This window comes from Drosophila rhopaloa, unplaced genomic scaffold (genome assembly GCF_018152115.1).
Source record: "Drosophila rhopaloa isolate 14029-0021.01 unplaced genomic scaffold, ASM1815211v1 contig_163, whole genome shotgun sequence".
Taxonomy (NCBI): domain Eukaryota; kingdom Metazoa; phylum Arthropoda; class Insecta; order Diptera; family Drosophilidae; genus Drosophila; species Drosophila rhopaloa.
In genome coordinates this window covers 5,959,604-5,980,897 of record NW_025335043.1, presented here as the reverse complement: position 1 = coordinate 5,980,897, position 21,294 = coordinate 5,959,604, and the positions used below count along the sequence as shown (strand labels likewise).

General features: G+C 39.9%; 2 protein-coding genes across 2 annotated transcripts; both read right to left on the bottom strand.

The window, feature by feature from the left end:
• Positions 1 to 2,179: 2,179 nt before the first annotated feature.
• On the bottom strand, positions 2,180 to 4,727 carry LOC108051374 (glutamate transporter polyphemus-like). Its single transcript, XM_017133463.1, has 6 exons — positions 4,618 to 4,727; positions 4,521 to 4,565; positions 4,320 to 4,470; positions 3,790 to 4,269; positions 3,552 to 3,727; positions 2,180 to 2,720 (listed from the first exon to the last, which is right to left on the bottom strand). Exons 1-6 carry the CDS (start codon positions 4,626 to 4,628, stop codon positions 2,297 to 2,299), a joined length of 1,287 nt encoding a protein of 428 aa, XP_016988952.1. The 5' UTR covers positions 4,629 to 4,727; the 3' UTR covers positions 2,180 to 2,296.
• Positions 4,728 to 5,323: 596 nt separating this feature from the next.
• LOC108051373 (glutamate transporter polyphemus-like) lies at positions 5,324 to 7,268 on the bottom strand. Its single transcript, XM_017133462.2, has 6 exons — positions 7,157 to 7,268; positions 7,059 to 7,103; positions 6,850 to 7,000; positions 6,310 to 6,792; positions 6,075 to 6,250; positions 5,324 to 5,772 (listed from the first exon to the last, which is right to left on the bottom strand). Exons 1-6 carry the CDS (start codon positions 7,165 to 7,167, stop codon positions 5,349 to 5,351), a joined length of 1,290 nt encoding a protein of 429 aa, XP_016988951.1. The 5' UTR covers positions 7,168 to 7,268; the 3' UTR covers positions 5,324 to 5,348.
• Positions 7,269 to 21,294: the final 14,026 nt, after the last annotated feature.

Sequence of the window (21,294 nt, the reverse complement as noted above, 5' to 3'; positions counted from 1 at the left end):
GCGGATTTGGGGCCCACATCAATTTGACGTTTTTGCTCGACTCTCTCGACTGCAAGTGCAAATGAAATGCAATTTTTGGGATGCGCTTATCGCTCGTGTTTCATCTGTTTGGCGGCTGCGGCGGCGGCAGAAATTAAATAACGCAAAAATTCGCTTGTCAAAGCGCCAGACGAGAAATTGAAAACTTGTAGGAGGCGGTGGTGCTGCAATTGCACCGCTGATGCTTTTCCTGCTGCTGTGGTTTTTTTTTGACTGCCGATTCCAATCGGTCTGCGGCGGGTGCCGCGCTCCGTTTGGCAGCGCCAAAAGAGCCAAGAAACGCGATTGGAATCGCTCATTTCACCCGCCTGCACTCGAAAAAAATTTGGTTTAAAAATTGCACATTTAAACATAATTCGTAGTGAAAACTTAGGAAACTAGGTAATAATGGTATTAGCTTTAATTAGTTATTATTTATGTATCTAAGCTTGCAAGTCTTATTTAGTTATTTATATTATGATTATTATATTTTCAAAAATATTATGATATTTCCAACAATATTAATTAAAAACTTCAACAAAATCCGTGCAATTAAATCATAAAGTTGTATTTATTTTGAGCATAAGGCTGAACATTTCAGAGTATTTTTACAAAATAAATAAAAAGTTATTCAGTTATTTAAAGAGATTTAAAAATTTAACAAATTTCAGGGCTTTAGATGAACATAATCTTACTTTAAATAGACATTCAAATATTTGTGAATACTATGTCTATATATTTTTACACTGCCTTCAAGTATTCCCTTACCATTTTTCTTTTCCGTGTGGGACATTGGGACCCCTTTGGGGCATTGGTGGTGCACTCGGTGGGGCACTGGGGCCACGTTTCCCACACTCACGCACTCGGATCGCGGGGCAGGCGAGCGTTTCTAAATCGATGCCAAATGCATGCCAAAATGACTCAAAGACAAACCGCAAAAGACTATAAAAGATTTCTTTTCTTGTTCGATATGCCAGCCCGAGATAAGCGGCCGTCGGTTAGGGGCAGTGGAGGGTTAAGGGGCGGTGGTGGTGGTGCTGGTGGTGCAGAAGGCAAAGCGCAGCTGCTGCTGCATTAATTACACCACGTTGCAGCCCCGCAAAAGGGGGAGTGGGGGAGAAAGGTGGTGCCTCGGCAGGCAGGTGAAACCGGCTAGATGGGGCCTTTCGGGGGGTTTTACTCTTGGGTTCCTTGGTCGCAGCACCCGCATAACCCGCCGTTAACCACAGACCCATTGCACCACCACCACCAGCACCACTCTTCCCTCCATCAGACTCCAATCCACTTCAATCCACTCAAGCTGCGCTGTTCTGCCCATAAAATTCATAGCTTTCCGAATGTCATTTGTCGTTAACAGCCGCAAAATTGTCTGCAATGGTGGGGGAAGTTGAGGAACAAATCAAAAGAATTGCAGCCACAAAATTGTTAAACGAATGTTGACTCTTTCTGATGCCCCTACAGATTGAACTGAACGAATGTCGAGGCAGAAACTACAATAGTTTTAAGCGATATTCTTGCAAAAGAGATACAATAATAATAATACAAAATGTTCTTCGACAATTGAACCAAATCCAAACCAAATTTTTATACCCTTGCAGAGGGTATTATAATTTCAGTACAAAGTTTGCAACGCAGTGAAGGAGACATTTCCGACCCTATAAAGTATATATATTCTTGATCAGGATCACCTCCTGAGTTGATATAGCCATGTCCGTCTGTCCGTCCGTCCGTTTCTACGCAAACTAGTCCCTCAGTTTTAAAGCTATCTGCTTGAAACTTTCCCAAAAGTTGTATTTCTATTGCAGGTAGTATATAAGTCGGAACGAGCCGGATCGGGCGACTATATCCTATAGCTGCCATATTACTGAACGATTGGAAATGCCTTAACTTTGGTGTTTTTAAAGTTAGGAAGTTGGGACTTTTTATGAGTATTAAGAATACATCATATGAATAATTTTGAAGAATATAATTTACAGAATATTCTGCAAGGGTATATCAACTTTGGCTCCGTCCGAAGTTAGCTTTTCTTTCTTGTTAATCAAGATATTTATTTACCACAATCAGTTTAAAGTAAGCCACTTTAAATTTCGGTAAGAAAAGTTATTGGTTTAGAAGCGCAGGTTTTTGCTCTATTTTTTGTAAAACCATTTTTTGCAATTTGTTTTAAAACTTTATTTATACGTTTTTTATTTTCAGAAACGGAAAAAGCCCTTTCGAGGGGTTTTTGAGTGTGTTTCACGGTTGTCATTATAGTCCTTCCAAAGGGTTGGTTTCTTTTTTAAGCACCATAGTACTCTACAATGTCTATGATGGAAACGATAGTGCCTTGTATCAGAATGATGACTCCGAAAATAACCATTATAATGTCTTTGATGAGCTTCCACTTAAGAATTCCATAGTTGAATCCCTCCGGGTAGTACAAACAGATCTCGAGAAGTGCCGGAAAGACGAGATTTAGCAGCGATATGGTGAAGGCTCCAGTTAGTGCTAGCAGGGGACCCAAATCCGGAAAGGCTACTCCATTGAGGGTGCCGACTAACACAAAGCATATCCTCAGTAGGATTTCTTTCAGAACTGGATTCTCTAGGTCCCCATTCTTGTTCCAACAGTGGGTCATGATTATATTGATCACAACGTATCCGGACAGCGGGAACGACAAGAAGATGTCAATGGCAATAATTACCTGGATTGCATGAGCCAACCTGGGATTTAATATTAAAAAAAATCCTGCATTAGTATTTCCATTTGTATTACTAACAACTCACAAGGTCTATTCCAAAGGCTTACTCAACAATTAAATTTAATTAAAAATTCGGTATATAGATTAAAATGGATAATTTTATAATTTTTTTTGTTTTGATTTTTCATTATTGAACTAAATGAATACCCTTATGGTAGTACTTATGCAGGATGGTTGTAAACGGTGTAGCGGTTGCAATTGAAGTAATTATACCCGTTACTCGTAGAGTAAAAGGGTATATTGTATTCGTGCAAAAGTATGTAACAGCTAGAAGGAAGCGTTTCCGACCCTATAAAGTATATATATTCTTGATCAGGGTCACTAGCCGAGTCGATATAGCCATGTCCGTCTGTCCGTCTGTCTGTCTGTCTGTCCGTATGAACGCTGAGATCTCGGAAACTATAAAAGGTAGAAGATTGGCATTTTGCATGCAGATTCTAGGAGTTCCTACGCAGCGCAAGTTGGTTTCAAAAAGGTGCCACGCCCCCTTTAACGCCCACAATCGCTTATATACGATTTTAAAAATTTAAATATTTCGGAAAAGTAAAAATGCAGTTTTATTGTGTTTATCAATACCTATCGAAATGTAGAAGAAATTTTTCAAATCGGACCATTCGTTAAAAAGTTATGCGTGATCAAAGTTTCTATCTCCATCTCCCTCGCACTCCCTTTACCTGAGTAACGGGTATCTGATAGTCGGGGCACCCGACTATAGCGTTCTCTCTTGTTTGTTAGTGAAATCATTTATGCTTCACCGTTTACCGCTTCACCGTTTACACTTAATAAATCTCACGGTTCGTCCGGCAGGTTGAGTGTTAAGGATGCTGCCACTTCATCTCCGTAGTGCCAATAACCAAATACTCCAAACAAGACGTAAGAGACAACGACCAACAAGGCGGCTAAGTCGAGTATGCCAAACCACCCGATGAACTTTTGCGGCTTGGCCATCTTGGACTCGACGGCCAGCATCTGGAAGGAAGTAACCATTTGGATAGGTAAAACCCATATAATATTCTCACTGCAAAACTTACCACGCCCACCGAAGATACGGAGAAGAGGACGATTCCGAAGAATAGGGGAAGCTTCATGGGGTCGCCCACGAATGGACGATCAGTAAAAGACGGCAAATCCTGAAAAATATAGTGAAAAATCATACCAAATGCAATGTATAGCAAAATATTGGCCAAGAAGTTGAGGGGTATAAGATACTTCAGGTGGAGGATGCAGAAAAAGGGTAAGCTTAGTAGTCCAAAAATGCCAATATAATAGCGTATGTCCGCCTCAAATGCATAGTGATCCATCACTGACTTTATGTTGCTGGATACAAACACTAGGTATACGACGCAGATTCCGTAATGCGAAAGGCATAGCACCACATCCGCCAAGTAACCCGCGGCCTTGGAAAAGTACCTGAAGCACTTGGGGCCCTGGGAAAAGGAGTAAACCATCGCGTCCGGATAGGTGGCATAGCCGATCTGCATTCGACGGGAGCACTCCACCATGCAAATCACCTACAAGGCAATTCTGATTAGAGGGTACATGAAGGACAACCAGTCATTACTATCAGTTGTATTCCATGGATGAGCAGAATGGCCGTAAGAATCAGAAGAGGGATGCCAAGAAGCGTGCCCGAAAATTTAAATGCAAGGGGCAGCGCCAAAATACCAGTCCCAATGACACATTTTATCAGGGATATAAAGGCTCCAAAGTTTCTGAAAATTAATAAAAATAGATTTAAGGTGTGGATCATAAGGAGTCTTACGAGATTGGTTTCTCCACATTGCGATTTTGGTAGGGATCGTATGAACTGCAAAGGGAAAATTCAGTCTTTGAGTTTTATAACACATGCACTTCCTTACCTATCCGTCATTTTAAGTGAGAAGAATACCGTTAATTTATACAAACCACTTTAATAATCATTTAAAAATGTATACAATTTTTTAAAAAAGGTTGGTGAGTAAAAAGAAACATAGGAACTATAGTAAACAAAATATGACACTAAAACAAAAGTATTATACGACGCCACTAATGTTAGTTTATGGATGGTTTTTCTATTATTATTTTTTGAACCCTTGCAGAGGTAAGAATAATGTTGGCCAGAAAAGGAAACATTTTCGACCTTATATCTTTGATCAGTATCAGTATGATATAGTCATGTCTTGAGTTTCTGTTTTCTGCTATATAGATAATATGTATGAAGGTACAGTCATCAATTTTGCCGAAATGAACTTCCGTTCTCGTTTAATATATTCAGTTTCAGGTCACCAAATACAGGACAGACAATGAAAAGGAAATACTATTCTTTACAAGTGAAAAAGTACTGTATTTTTAAAAAATATTTTTTTTTGGTTTAATTTTCTTTGAAATGGTAGCCATTAATTAATGCATTACATAGATTGTTAATTACAGTTACGTTAACAAAAAATTATCGGGTGTAGCACTTTAACTGAAGAATTGGATGATTTTACAAATAATTTTTCCTGTTTAGGAGCTTATTGTCATGAACCGAAAAGTGGGTTTGAATGCGTTCCACAGTTTTCATTGTGGTGTTTTCAAAGGGTATGTTTATTTTCAGATACATTACTACATTTCATTGACCATAGAAATCTATCATGTCCTTGATGGCAAAGACGGTGCCTTGGACCAGAATGAGGACTCCGAATATCATCATGATTATGTCCTTGACGAGCTTCCACTTAAACCTTCCGTAGTTGAACTCCTCCGGGTAGTACAAACAGATCTCAAGAAGTGCCGGAAAGACAAGATTCAGCAGTGATATGGTGAATGCTCCAGTTAGTGCTAAAAGGGGACCCAAGCCCGGAAAGGCGATTGCATTGAGGGTGGCGACCAACACAAAGCATATCCTAAGAATGATCTCCTTCGTCTTGGCCCGCTTCAGGTTCCCACTTTTGTTCCAGTAGTGGGTCATGATGATATCGATCACAACGAATCCGCACAGTGGGAACGACAGAAAGACGTCAAAGGCAAAAACTATTTGAGCTGTATGGGCCAACCTAAGATTTAGTGGTTAGTATTCGGAACTAATATTCAAGAAGTCCTGCATCCTTTTCAATGTCAAACTATTTAAGAAAAAAATTAATTTTACTGACAAAGTAGTCACCTATTTTTTTTTTTTTTTGATTTTTAGATCTTACCTAATTAATAAAATTAAATTTATAAATTGGTATAAAGTTCGAATAGTAATTATGCAGGACTCTACTGATAGTTGTAAACGGTGCAGCGGCTGCATGTAAAGTACTTTTATTGATAAAAACCTTCATGACTGCCGCTTCACCGTCTACTGAATAAAACTCACGGTTCGCTCGGGAGGTTGAGTGTAATGGATGCTTTCAATTCCCCTCCATAGCGCCAATAACCAAATATTGCAAACGTTATGTAAGAGATAACGACTACTATGGCGGATAAATCCAGAACGCCAAACCACCCGATGAAGTTTTGCGGTGTAGCCATCTTGGACTCGATGGCCAGCATCTGGATGGAAGTGATCCATTTGGAATGGTTAAACCTACTATATATCATATAGAACTTACCACGCCCACCGAAGATATGGAGAAGAGGATGATTCCGAAGAATAGGGGAAGCTTCATGGAGTCGCCCACAAAAAGCTGATCATTAGAGAACGGCGGTAGATTCTCAAATAAGTAGTAAAAAATCATAGCGAAGCCAATGTAGAGCAAAACATTGGCCAACAAGTTTATGGGAATCAGAAACTTCAGGTGAATAATGCTGAAAATGGGTATGCTTAGCAGTCCAGTAAAGGCAATATAATACCGTATGTCGGCCACACTCTCGTAGTCATCCATCACGGTCTTTACGTTGCTGGCGACAAACACTAGATACACCACACAGATTCCGTAGTGTGAGAAACAGAGCACCACGTCCGCCAGGTAACCCGAAGCCCTGGAAAAATACCTAAAGCATTTGGGGCCCTGGGAAAAGGAGTAAACCATCGCGTCCGGATATGAGGCATAGCCGATCTGCATTCGACGGGAGCACTCCACCATGCAAATCACCTACAACGCAACTCTGATTAAAGGGTACAACTCTGATTAAGGACAACCAGTCATTACTATCAGTTGTATTCCATGGATGAGCAGAATGGCCGTAACAATCAGAAGAAAAATGCCAAGAAGCGTGCCCGAAAAGCTAAATGCCAATGGAATGGCCAGAACCCCAGTTCCAATGACGCATGTTATCAGGGAGGTAAATGCTCCAAAATTTCTGAAAATTAAATACATGTATTAAATATATTCGTACGTTGGATCAGATGGAGTCTTACGAGATAGGTTTGTCCACACTGCGGTACAGGTAGGGATCGTATGTACTGCAAATGGGAAAATTCAGTCATTAGTCCTTAAAGCACCTGCACTTCCTTACCTGTCCGTCATTCCCCGTGAAAATAATACCGTTAATTTATATAAAGGACCTTGATGACCATTTAAAAGTATATACAGTTTTTAATAAATACTTGGGATCATTCCGAAGTCGGTGTCGATCGAGTGAGGAGAATTTGACACTAAAATAAAAGAACATTTCTATGCAACCAATGTAGTTAATGGTTTGCCCGTTATATTTATATTTCTTATTAAATTTGTTTAGTCCTGTTAAAAATCAATTTCCAATAGCTGCCAAAGAAATCTCTAGTAAGCTATGGTATAATTTAAGGTCGGATGTCCGATAGAATCATTAGAAAATTCGTCCTATTATTATTTATTGATTCTACTATCATTAATTATCTTCCTTTACCCAAGTTTTTATGTAAAAAGCAATCCTAAAACCATAATTAGTTGGGATTATAATATATAAACTAATATGTAATGTTATTTATCTAGTTAGTGGGGTTTTGGCAATCAAGTAAAAGCCAGGCCCCCCTCTAGTATTTTACCATACATATAATGAATAATCAAGTAAAGTATCTCTTCCTATTTGTAAAGGCCGTGAGTTCTGGCTGACAAACGATTGCCTTCTGGCTCCGCTGCCTTTTGGCCCCCGGGTAACTCATCTTTATCCGCGACACCCACGATTCGAGGTAGACAAACATCCGCGAGACTTAACCCCAGACTTGTGAAGTTGATGCGACTGATGATGCTGCGGGCTGACCTTAATCACAAATTTGCATGTTGCAGCTGCAGCGGCAACAACTGCAGGTGCAGTTGCCTGGAGTTGCATTGGAGTTGCATTGGAGTTGCTCCACCCCCCCTTCCCCCTCCCCCGTCTACCAGGTACACCCACATACGACCTTAGCAAAACCAGGGGGGTTTTTGGGGGAGTGGCAGCTCATTGACTTCCATTGATGGCTGGGCAATAAATTGCTGTCGCCGTTGCCGTTGCATATTTTCTAAGGTCGCCTGAGCGAAAAACCCGTTGTGGCAGGCTGGGAAACGAGCTACACCCGCAATTCCGATTCATTTCGATTTGCCTTTTTTTATGTTTTTCTTTTTGTTAAACCGGGCTTTGTTTTTCTCCCGCGCCGGTGACTTGCAGCTGCAATTGCTGCTGCAACTGCGACTGCAGCTTGATTTATGCGACAAGAACGGCCGCGAAGGCCGTTGCACATATGGCAAAAATTGTCAACACACAGCGGCCCATAAAAGCAGCGGCGACGAGAGATACGAACACGATACGCGGCCACCGGACAGATACGGATTCGCGACTGGGAGGCACTGGGGAAAATGCCCAGCCAGAGACTAAACTATGTTTTGGGAAAATGTAGAGCAAAACTATAAAAGTAGAAGATCGAAATTCAATTTTGGAGGAGCCTCAAATGTTTCCGTTTGTTATATATTATATATTTGTACATTTGTAATACTTAGCCGGCTTATACTTATAGGAAATACCAATAGATTTTAATTTAATATACCAAAGCATAATATAAAACGTTTCAAAGCCACTAACTTCTCGGATGTCAAGGTTTTCGGGCAATTAAATTTATATTAATGTTTAACAACTTCTTAAAGTAAGCCATGGTGTGCTTAAGCTGTCATTTTATTCCAAGTCTAATAATTTTTAAAGGGCAACGTTTTGTAGCCTGTACAATTGCTATAAATCATGGTTAAATATATATTTTAAGCATTTAAATAAAATTACCTATTCCGCTGTCATATTTTAATATATTTCTTTAAGCATTTAAATTAAATTACTTTTTCCACTGTAAATAGGGCATACAGTACCTCTAAATGTATGTTTCTCGCGGTGTATGTTCCGTAGCAATCAACACATACTGATCATATGCAAGTGGTAAGTGGTCAGCACAATCTGCGACTGAGGCTGTCTATTAATTAAGCGGCCGCAGCAGCCACAAAAAATGAAATGCTTGGCCTGGCTTGGTTTTGCTGCCGTTTTGGTCGCTGCACGTTCACCCGGCTACAAATTGCTCTTGCCACTTTAGTGCGCCAATCGCTCGACGGATCGTTCGACCAATATGCTTATCGAGGTGGCATAATCACTGCCCACCGTCTCCAGTTTCCAGTTCCCAGTTCCCTGTTAGCTGTTCCATTGCCCAAGGACTAGGAGCACCGAGGACAATGTTTAGAAAAATGGTCTGCAATGACATTCCTGCTTCATCCGCTTAAGTCTTCTCATAATTGTGCGTCAAGATTTCCAGGGAAAATCTTTGCAGGGAATCTGTAAAAAGTTTACCATGTTTATGATGAACGATGCATAATAGACTTTAGTTTAATTTTTTGTTTGCATGCTTATACTTTTCCTGCGAATTACTTTTAATGTTCATTTTCTTTCTGTAGAATATTTCTTAATTAGATTATTATTGGAATGTCGCTCTGCAAATATCTTCATTAGTGAATTTATCTGTTTGATCTAAAGCTTTTTATAAGAAAGAAAATTGTTTCATATTTATTTATTGTTTTATTTTGAATTGTGTCCTGGTTAACAACACATCGAAACCAAAAGAAAGTTTATAAACATTTAATAATGTTTATTGATGGTTCAAATTTATATTTTCTTTGTTAGTTTATACACTGATTTGGTCCATGTTAAGTAATCATTAAGAGAGATATAAATTATCTTAGAGCTTGAGTCTATTGAAGATTTAATCATTACTGCACTTGTAACAAGAACTTTTTATATACGATTTTATTGATGTAAACGGGTCTGTAGTGTTATTTTAATGTTTCGAACCCATCTTCTACCAATCAATGGACCTCCATTCCTTAAAATCTATTGCATTAACCGATCTTGGTAACCTTTTGAGCCATCTCTCTTCTGACCCCCAAGTCTTTACTCTTCTGGCCGGTTTCCGTCTATTTTTACAACCGTTGCCAAAGCAATTGAGTTCGCCTCTCAACGAGATTTTGGCTTTTGTGGCACCCTTCACTCTGCGCCTGTCTAACATTTAAACATTCAATTAACCAGCTCATGACGAATCGATGCGTCGCAAGGCATTAACCAAGCGGCCCAGCGAACTTTAAACGAAAATGCAAATTTTCCATTAACACCTCACTGCCGGAGATGGTGGAGATGGTGGGGGGTTTTTTCAGGGGACTCAGGTGGGCTTCTGGCCGGCAGTCTCACCTTCGTTTGGCGAAGGACGCTTAATTACCGGGCTTGGGAGCTGTTAATGACTGCCGCTGGCCAGTCTTGAGCTTGGCTTGCTGTTTGGCCAGTCGTCGTCTTCTGGTGGAGAGCAGCTTCCGTTCCCAGGCTCTGCACACCCAGTTGGGGGCCCCGATGCCCCAAAGCCCCGGGTCTCCTGTCCCCGCGGATGTCCTCTCCTGCTTCTTGCCACGCCACGGGGCAGACTTCCGGCATAAAAATGTGTGTCATAAAAGAGCTCAGGCTGTCGAGGTGAGAGGGGTTTTCAGGGATACTTTCTGGGGTGTCGGCACCTAGAGATTAAAGCTAGTACAGGATAAAGTGGGTTTACTCTTACCCAGTAAAAGAGTATATTGGATTGTATCAGAATAAGTTTATATTATTGCATTGAAATATAGCATGCAGTATTTTTACATAAAACATAGTGGATGCAACTATCGTATTCCATAATTCTGACATCTCATTATTCATTCCTATTCGTACTCTTGCTCATACTTAGTATAAATTATTTTACTAACAGCTTAGTTTTAAAGAATAGTTAGATTCATACACTTTCCAACATCAAAAGTTTTTCATTCTTACATCTCTGTATATATGACATAAAATAAAACAAATAATTCTGGGAAAATTAAATTAATATTTGATGATAGGATATTTGATAATAGGATTATTTGAAGCTATTTTGGATACGTCAGTAAACATTTATGAAATTAGAAATGAGACTAACTTAGGGGTAGCATTTAAGTTCACATGCAACATCCTAAAGGTTCTAGTTCCCTCAATGATGTCAGATTACTAAAGGCTCGACTTAAGCTCTTTCCTAACACTTAAGTTCGCCTGTCTAATCCTCGGGTGTCTGACATCTGCAATCGCGATATATATATTTATTTTTATATTGCTTCGCGCTGAGCTCAAGGTGCTCACCCGCTGACAATAGGTGGCGCTTTAGAGCATTTAATAGTCCATCCAACCTCAAGGCATAAAACTTTCTTTCGCATTTCCTTTCCCGTTGCTCTAAGTGCGATTCTATAATCACCCGATGGTCAGGTGCAGGTGCCTCTGGCTGTAACCCCTCCCCCTCCCTCTTCCCCCACTCAGTACTTCTTTTAACCACGTCGCCCCCACTCTTTTTTTTTACTTCAGCACGCACGCAATCAAGCGGCAAATCAACAATTTTCCATAGCAAAACAGGCAACGGTTTTTATATTCAGTTTTGTGCGGGTGATTGACGCTTGTTGCATGCAACGGTTGCTGCAGCAAAAGCAGCAACATCAGGCAGTCGATATTTAAGTGCTTTAAACCGCAAAGTTAGTTGGTCAAGTGAGGGGGGGCGTAATGGGTGAAAGGGGAGCGAAAAGGCGAAAGGAGGGCCACGGTGCCAGCTCGGGCGCCACAAAAGCAGGTAAAATGTTTGCCAGATATCAACGGCTTTCGGCTTTCGGCTTTGGCCTTTCTAACACCTCTTCACCTATCCCCAATCACCCGATGGCCCCTCTTCCCTTGATTCCACATGCGTGTGTCAACATGCGTGCAACAAGTTCCCACTCTTCCAGACCCTCAAACTCCTCCATCGGCTCTTCCGAACTCCTCCTGGTTTTTGGGGCGCGGGTGCGCTACACTTGAAATTTATTACAACTCGATTGCTTGTATTTACCACATTTTTCTGCGCCCGATATCGATCAAGCTGGTGCACTGGCAGAAAAGTTAATACAATTTTTTCGACATATAATACAATTTTACGACATCTTTAAGTTTTAAACAATCTACCATCTTGCATATAAAACCTTTGAAATGGTAACAAATATTACCAAAAACATGTGTGTTCCTTAAAAGTAATTATTTAAAATTATATGCATGTAACAATAACACTTTTCTAATCTTATTATTTAATGTATTTACCCAACAATGACCAACTATAATCTTTAAGTACTTAAGGTAAGGTCTTTACACAGAAAAATATTATAATTCTAAGGAACTTAAACACTAGAAAGCAACCTCAATCAATTAAATGTTTTTATATGAAATTATTTTTAATTACTTTTAAGTACTTAAATTTGTAGCTTTAACTTTTATAGGGTAAAAATACCTACTTAAATTTTTAATCGCAGTGGTGCTTAAGGCCGTTGCGTGGCCATCGTGTCATCGCCCACAACAAGGCAGCGCCATCGCCATCTCCATCTGCAATTCCTTTGCTGCGAGCGTGGCCCCATGTAAATTAGCATATCGTGCGCGTAATCTGGCCAACAGGAGGCACCGACTCCGTCTCCGACTCCTTTTCTACCTGCGTTGGACTCCATATCCATACCCCATATCCATATCCCATATCCATGTCCTGCTGTTGCATTTGCCTTTGCCTTTGCTGTTTTTCGGCATGCGAAGGCGTCGTCACGCAATGTGCGAGTACTTTTCTTGACCACTGTGTGGGCAGCTGCTCCTCCTTCCCATTTTTGTGCCCCTTCCTTCCTCTTGTTACACTTTAGCTTAATGACATTTTATCTGGTGCTACGGCTGCTGCCAAAAAAAAAGAACAAAAAAAAATCGCGCATACGCAGCGTTGGTTATGCAACATAAAACCTGCCAGAGATTTCTTTTTTATGCAATTGGCAACGGAAATTGTGGCCATTGCTTTTTATGCCATTTTAATATGCAAAAGTTTTCGGCGAGTCACTAAAACTCAACTCCTGGGAGAGGCAAACTCCTCCAAAAATTCATAGTTGTCTATGCATAATGGCTGCCAAAAACTTTCTGTCCAATGGTCAATGCAAAAGGGTTTGACGTTGGTCACACCAAGAAAGTGGATTTAATTCCGTTTTTATTGAGTTCAGCAAATCCAATTAGCAGGCGAACTTAAAGGATTTCGCCCCGAAAACATCCTTTAGGTTTTTTTTGGGGTTTACCAACAGGAAAGGGAGTAAAGAGCAAGTTTCAGGTCCTGCGACACGTTGAAGCCGCATTGTTAACTCTTGACTTGCCTTAAACTTTCTGACCCAAGTTTCGAGTCCTTTCCGTGTCTCCTCGAGTCCTTTCCCTTCTCCATCCTTCTCCTTCGCCGTCTCCTGGCGGGTGTTTCGCATAAAAAATGTATGCGAAATCCCTGCACTGCAGCTGCAGCATTACGTGGTTAGCGAATTTATTATGCAGCAGTCGCCACCGCCTCGTGTGTGCTTTTATTTTCCTCGAAAAGTTTCAGCAACTGCGGGAGGATAGTGTGCCAGGACAGCCTTTATCAACTAATTGCCTTTTAACAAACAAATCGTGCAGGAAATCATATTGAACCGAGGGCCATTCATTAGAGAGGGTGCCAACAGAAGTTCTGGAGTGCCAACTGGAAGTTCTAAATGATGAGGGGAATTGTCTACTGATAGTAAGTGAAACTAATAAGATGGGGGCTTATTTGTGTACTTTCAGATACCTTTATACTTAAATCATTATCATTACATCGATATTTATTCTCCAGTTTTTTTTAAAGACAATAACAATATTACTTTAACTCTTGAAAGATTTAATAATTACTATAAGTACGAAAATAACAATAACAAAATTATTATTGATCTTGAAATATAATATAATAAGAATATCAATACTTCAACATTTGCAGTTCTTAATAACTTTGAAGCATTTGTTACACCTTGCACTTTTTCTCTGAAAAATAGCAATAGAAATATTATTTGAAAACAGTGTTAGGATTATTTTAAAACCATAAAGGAAAGGTATTCTTACTTCTTTAACAACCTGATTTATGGATTACTTAATAGTCTTGTCTTTTTATCATGCCCTATAAAACACACAATATCCCCAGTATTCTCAAACTACGTGGTACCAAAATCCTAATCCACTGAGAAACCTTTTCGAGCTCGGCAGTTGCTTAAAAATTCTATTTCTTAAACGTGCCCTGCAATCCTTGCGGCAGGCCAAGGCTCCTCGGGGTCCTTCCATTGGGGCAGGCAGACAGTCAGCAGCCGCCGTCCATATATATTTATATATATGTATATGTATGCTCGGATGGGAATAAGGATATTCCAGTTCTCGGGCTGTGAGAATTTAAGTGTTTTGTACGTGCGCCAACAGCAATTGGCAAATTCAAAGGCGTGTTAGCATGCCATCAGCAGTAGACTTCAGTTGCCAGCGAATCCTGTGGAGGAAAAATGGGGGGCGGGGATCTTGGATAAACTCGCCCAAGGATTCCCACACACACACACACACAGTCACACATGCGAAAACCCAGGAGGGTGTTTGCGGGCGAATTATCCTTTCAATTTGACTTGGCATATGTGTGTGGTGGCTCAGTCCGCTCTTTCTTTCTCTGGGAAAATCGCATTTTAAATTTGAAATGTCTTGAGATTTCTTTTCTTGCTGGAGTTTTCTCTTTCTCCAGTTTTTCTCGCCCTTGTTGCCAAGTTGGCTTGTCCTTTTTGCCATATTGACGTATGTTGCGAGTTCCGTATTTTTTCGGATTTTACTCTTACTAAGGGAAGATTAAAATAACATAAATTATACTTTATTTCTGTTAAAGAAAAATTAAAAGTTTCTCAAATTAAAGGCAAGGATAACCTTTAGAATCTGTAGGAATGTGTGAATTAAGTTGATACCTTAAATAAAGTTTCCTATTAAATTTATATTTTTCTTTCTTGTGCTGCTTTATTTTTCTGGTAACAATTAATTCTATTTAACAAAAGTCAAATATTTGTTTTTTAAAAATTAATGTTATTGACTGGGGCACTTAGTGAATTATTGTAAATCATTTGGGATTATACAACTTCTTATTCCCTCTTTTAGTGGAACTGCAGGGCATTAAATAACCGTCTCAATTTTCCTTTAAGATTTCCCCAACTTCCCTTTCAGCAGTCAGTGGGCAAATATCGAAATTGATTTATATTGAAAAGGGTTCAGACTTTGTCGGGCCACTTCCTGAGGTCGAACACACAGAGCGGAAGTCAAATCAATTGCCGGCTTTGGGATTCTCCCATTTTTGCCCGGCGAAGGAACAGTCACGTTCCGCCATCGGCAGCCACATCCTCATCCAGTCGATGGCCACATGGATAATGCTGCCGCAATTTGTGGGAAACGAGTTTGCAACATTTAATGATGATTTCATGTAGGTGCCGCCAATAAACCCAATGCTAAATATTCCATTATTAATGTCGTCGCCCCGCTCATTCGATTCCATAATTAGTTGGCGAGGCAACAGGTTGTTCGGCCAGGTTGACACATCCACCGCAGTCTGTTGGCCATTCGGTTGGTCTGCTGGACTGTTGGTCTCTTGGTCTGTTGGCCAGTTAGTCATTTTTCCAACTCGGACGATTGGCTAAACGCTTTATGGCACAAAGTACCGTTGACAATGCGCGATTCCGAATGCGCCCTGCAGGCCAAAACGTTGCCAACTTTATGCAAAATGCAAATGCATTTCGGCTCTCCAACTCCGAACTCCTCTCACATCTGATGGATGGCAAATGGACGGCAACGCATCTGAAGATTGGATGGGTTAGTCGAGGGGAGAGGGGAGGTGCCACATGGCGGTGGGAAGTCTGGGGAATTGCATTGGGCTGGGCCTTCGAGAGTCACTGAACTGCGATTAGTCATGGCGATTTGCCTGTTTGCAAAGCTGGGGAATTCTGTGACCAAACTGCGATCGGTTATGACAGTCTACAATATGGTAATGACTTTGAATTTTCTGATCAGTTATTAAATTTCGTAGTAACTTTTTGAACTTTAGATACATTCTCTTAACTTATTTCTCCAACTAAGATGAGATGTGGTTACGTAATTGAGAATGATTTATTTTAAATCATTTTTTAGGTATTTGTTTTCAATTTTGTCGCACACATAAAATATTTATTTATTTTTGAAATTAGTTAAATATAATTATTTAAAATAATTAAAATATTATTTTAAAATTATCCCACCAAATTAAGTTAATGGTTTTCGTAATAATACATTATTAATTATTATTGTATATACTTTATTGAGCATTTCTCGCAAATAGTACCCTTAAGATTGTTTTTCCAAGTTGCAAAATCATTTATATTTCCTTACGAAGAATTTCAATTAATTTTCCGCCAGCATATCCTTAAAGACTTCTTTCGATTCCATAATTTCACCATCACTGTGATTTCACTAATTGAATGCTTGCCTGGCTCGGCGGTAGCCCTACTTTCAATGCCCATTGCAAATTGATACCTGCCGGACGTTAATGGACACTCTGCGCTGGCCGAGAAATGGCTGTTCATAATTCATAGGTGGTTGGGTGGTTCGTAGAGTGGGGTGGTTGGGTGGCTAACGCTCCAGTGCAATTATGCAGGGGAAAAAACAGAAATAAAACAGAAAAAAAAACAAGGAGAGAGCGAAGCAAACACCTTCAACAGCGCCGCCATAAAAGGCGAGACCCGAGTCGAGTGGGCATATTATTTTATTTTAATTGAAACATTTATAGCTCCGCGGGTATTTAGAGGTGGGGCAGCGACGAGGCCAAGTGCGAAAAAGAGAGACAATCGATTGAAGTGCCGATGTCGATGCCATTGATTTGCATCTGAAGGGAAGTACGGGGAGTTACATATGTGGTAAAGCCAAGAGAATTCTCCATGTTCCTCCGCTTGTCGCATGTCACATTGACAGACGCTCCTCCTCCGGTTTCCTCCTTTTTTTTTCTCCTCCGCCTCGAAGATTGACAAACTACAACGCAGACGCGTCTGCATGTTTGTTTAATTTTTTACTTAATTAAATTTGAATTTGTAATTTGCGCTCAACTATTTGGTGAACGAAAAAAGCAAAAAAAAAACGGAGACTAAATCTGCAGGCCACATGAGCAAAGTTGCTCGCTGTGGTTGCTGCTCTTCATGTTAGCATTGAAAATGATGTACAAGTTGTTGGCTGCGTTGGTGTGGCAAAGGAGGCCTGAAAAAAGTCAATGGAGACAAGGGTTAAGGGAGTAGGGGGTTAAGGGGTGGGCAAAGGACAGGAGAGCAGTTGTCTGCCACGTCTGAACATTGCACTTTCAGTGGAGCAATGGAGCGAAAAAACCACGATCGCTGAATATAAAGTTTTCTTACCAACAAAATACCCTATACATTTAGCTATAAATAACTACAATTGTTTTTTTAATGTGAAAAATGTTTTAAAAATAAAACTATATTAACACAAATTCTTTTTGCCATCTTTTAATCTTAAAGATATACATTTTGTTCAACAAAATCAACCTTAATCCTTAATTAACGCTTTAAACTTTAATGCAATAACATATTCCGAATCTTTCTTGATGGATTAAGCCTTTAAAAATATATTTTTTATTATTTATTATTATCCAATAAAACCACAAATGAATATACCCCTTATTACTAGTATTACCTCCTATATCCAAACGAGACGAGAGCCAGGGAAACACTCCCACCCAGAGTTGCTTGCACTTGGCAAAGCAGAAGATTTATCACATTGTTCCACAGATTGTCTGCAGATCTTTATATATACACGATATGTATATATATATATATGTACGTGGGACATGCACCCGCACCAACCACAAGCAGGGAAAATCGCCAAGGAGAGATATTCAGTCCCGGGACATGTGTGAAAAGTGGCATCCCAGAAGAACCTCAGTCTGTTGAACTTCAGAGACGAATTTCACAGGGAAAACTATTCGAAGAAACGAAATCTGCGTCTGCAATTTGCAATGTAATGAGCTTGATATGCATTCTCCAAAAAAATATCGCCCTAAACAGATGTAAGGGGCTTTTGCAGAAGAGGGAGGATCTTCAGTCGGAGACAAGTGTCATCCTCCCATCCGTTGGTCCCTAGTCCAGAAAAGAAAAGTGCTTACACTGGGAAAGAAAGTTATCTTAATTGGTCATCAATGCAATAGTCTATGCTTCAAAAAATAGTATAGCTGTCTCTTAGCCTTTAAAATTAATTTTGTTAATCCATCAAATTTAAAAGCCAATATCGCATGTTTAAAAATATATAATTATTATATTCATTTCTCAAATGAACTTTTATATGATTTTGATTTTATTGATTTATACAAATTTTTATTTATTATTTCATCACAATATTAAAATAATTTTTGGATTGGGAAATTACATAATAAAGTGATTAAAATAATATGCATAGTTAGAAAATAAATACAGATTTATTAGGATGTTATCCCTATTTTGTCTCTGTGCATTCATGTGGGGGAGTCTGCTGGGGAATATAGAGAATCCGGAGTCGTTGACTGACTTTGCCTTGTTGCATGTCAAATTGCATTAGATTGGGACAGTTCTGGGAAACATTCCCTCCTCCTTCTCACTAAAAATAGCCGGTGGAGAAATCATTTAGAGGCTGAGTGTGACGAATTTTATGTTTCAATCAGGGAACAACAGAACGGAGTTGCGTCGCTCAGTCTTTCACTCCGTCGGTGGTCCAATCAAATATTTTAATAGGCCTGCCTCGCCAATCGAATCGATTCGGATTGTGTCGGATCAGAGTGGATCAGTCGCTGGCTGATGGCTTTCCCAGAATTAAAATTAATAATCGAAACCATTTGATTTCAATAATTCGAAAGTCTGTGTCTGCTTCGCTCGGTGGTCGCTCACCCACTGAGTCTTAAACCACCGAACCACTGGCCCACCAATCCCAGTTAATTACTTTTCACTGCACTTGACTTTGGTCACACGCTCAATTTGCCCCTCGGAAGCCGCTGCCCGTTGGCTTTTCTCACCAGGGAAATCTCCGTGCCGCCGCCCCTCGCCCCTCGCCCTTTCTCCATTTCTCTCCGCAAGGCGGGAAACACGCAGAGATAAACCCGACTGGAGAAGTGAAAAGAGAGGGAGCAGAACTAAAAAGAGTTGAGAGCCCCGCCGCATGTTAATTTTCCGCATGCTAAACTTTTAGCACAGTAGCGCCTAGTGGTGGGCATTCTCAAAATAACCTTCAAGAAGGTATTATCAGGAAATTGAATCCAGTTTTTATAAGATTTATAATATTATTTCAACTATTTTTCAATAAATGCTTTAATAATGTTTTCAATTAACATATCTTTGCTTTAGTTAAAATTTTAAATGATCTAAAATACACTTTCGAATGCTATTCTTTAACCGACATTTATAAAAGTTATGCTTGCTTTATATTTTGATTTTCGTATGACAAATATCAAGAAAATATTTTATGACATTTTTTTAAACACCGGATTACAAGTTGTTACTAATAACACATGTTACCGCCCATCTAAAAGTCAAGGAACAATTTAGGTTTAGTTTAATATTAATAAAAGTTTAGCTTGTCTTACAAATTGAATTTGAAGGTTCATTAGTTTTCAGAAGACACATACAGCTAAAAAATTGATCAAAATATTTTTAAATATTTTTGTACCCTAACCCAATATAATAATAACAGATAATAGTGCTCATCTTTAAGTTAACTCACGAAATCATCTCCATTTGGTCATAGCCTCCCAAGTATCGTAGGCATCGCGGGTGCTGGGCTGTGAGATGTGGGATCTGGCATCTGAAATCTGGCATCTGGGTGTGGGCAATGGCAACTCCAGCTGCTGGACTCCACCAGCTCCACTGGCAGCTCCGTCTCCATTCGCAGCTCCACTGGCAGCTCCATCTCGGACATGCCTAAATCGCCGCTAAATTGTTATCTACGAGTGCAGCGTGTGCGCTGGCATTTCGGTTTGCCATTTGGCCATTTGGCCAGTTAACCATTTTACCATTTTACCATTCTACCATTTTGCCTGGCAAACGCAGCCGCTTTGGCATCTCTTCGTTGGTAATTAAAAACACATTCAATGTGCGGAAAATCACAGGCAGCGGACTCCGCTCGGCCAATTTCCATTTGCCAACCCCAGAGGCCGCCGCGGATGAGGCCATTAACTCTTGTTTGTTGCAGCGCCAATTTGACACATAATTCCATAACTCCATGCTCCATGGACTCCATGGACCAGCACCTCCTCCTTCGCATCCCCCTGATCCCCCCCCTTCCCCCGTCGAAGCTGATGCATTTATTTGCTTTTTGGCAGTGCAAACAATTTCGATTTATCGTCAGAACTCACGCGGAGCATGCGTAGCCTTTAACTGCGACTAGAACTCGGACATTGGCTCTTTTGGCCATGGTTAAGGCTGGAAAAAAAAGGAAAATATATAGATTTTAGGATGTGGATGGGGAGACCTTATAGAGCGCCTGTGTGGCCCGTTGCATTCGGGGGAATATTGTGTGTGGGTCGTGCGGTTTTTGATCGTAATTGCATTTCATTACATGACTGGTTGCCTCAAGGTCGTGTCGGGCCAAACTGCACATACTTACCCTACACACAGAAAAAATATATACAATATAGATTTAATGGATTAATTCAATAGACAGATTTTAAACCCAGAAAAATATATATTTTTATACAAAATATATTGATTGATATTTATTCCTTAATCAATTCATTAATTTTATAATTTGTATTACACTTGATTAGTTGATTTGACAATCTTATTTAAATATCAGTCCGTTTGTATAGCTCATTGTTATTTTTTTTTCTCACAGTTAAGTATTTTTTATATATAAACTCCATTCACCTTGGGTCTTAGTGTACCCATATTCAAATAGTATGCTTATATACCGGACCATTATCAATTGCATATTTGTTTTATTGACTTCATTGTCTTTGCCGGAGGCGAGTGGACATTTGACAGCTTGAAATCGAATGGCAATCAAATCGAACGACAATCGTTGACAACCGGCAACATAACGATGCATATTTCTTATTATTCTGCAGCCCGAAGACTTTGAATTTGGAGCGAGGTTCTCCTCGCTTTCTTTCACAAGAAGGGGCCTTGCATGACTTGCTCTGGAATTTCTGCAGATATTTGAACTCCGTCTACTCTCTCTATTTTCTCCTATAATTACCATTAACATTTCCTCATTTTTATGGATGTCAGGGATATACACAAACTTTGGCTGACAGCTTTTCATGGCATGGCAGACTGTCTACAGCCGAAATGAAG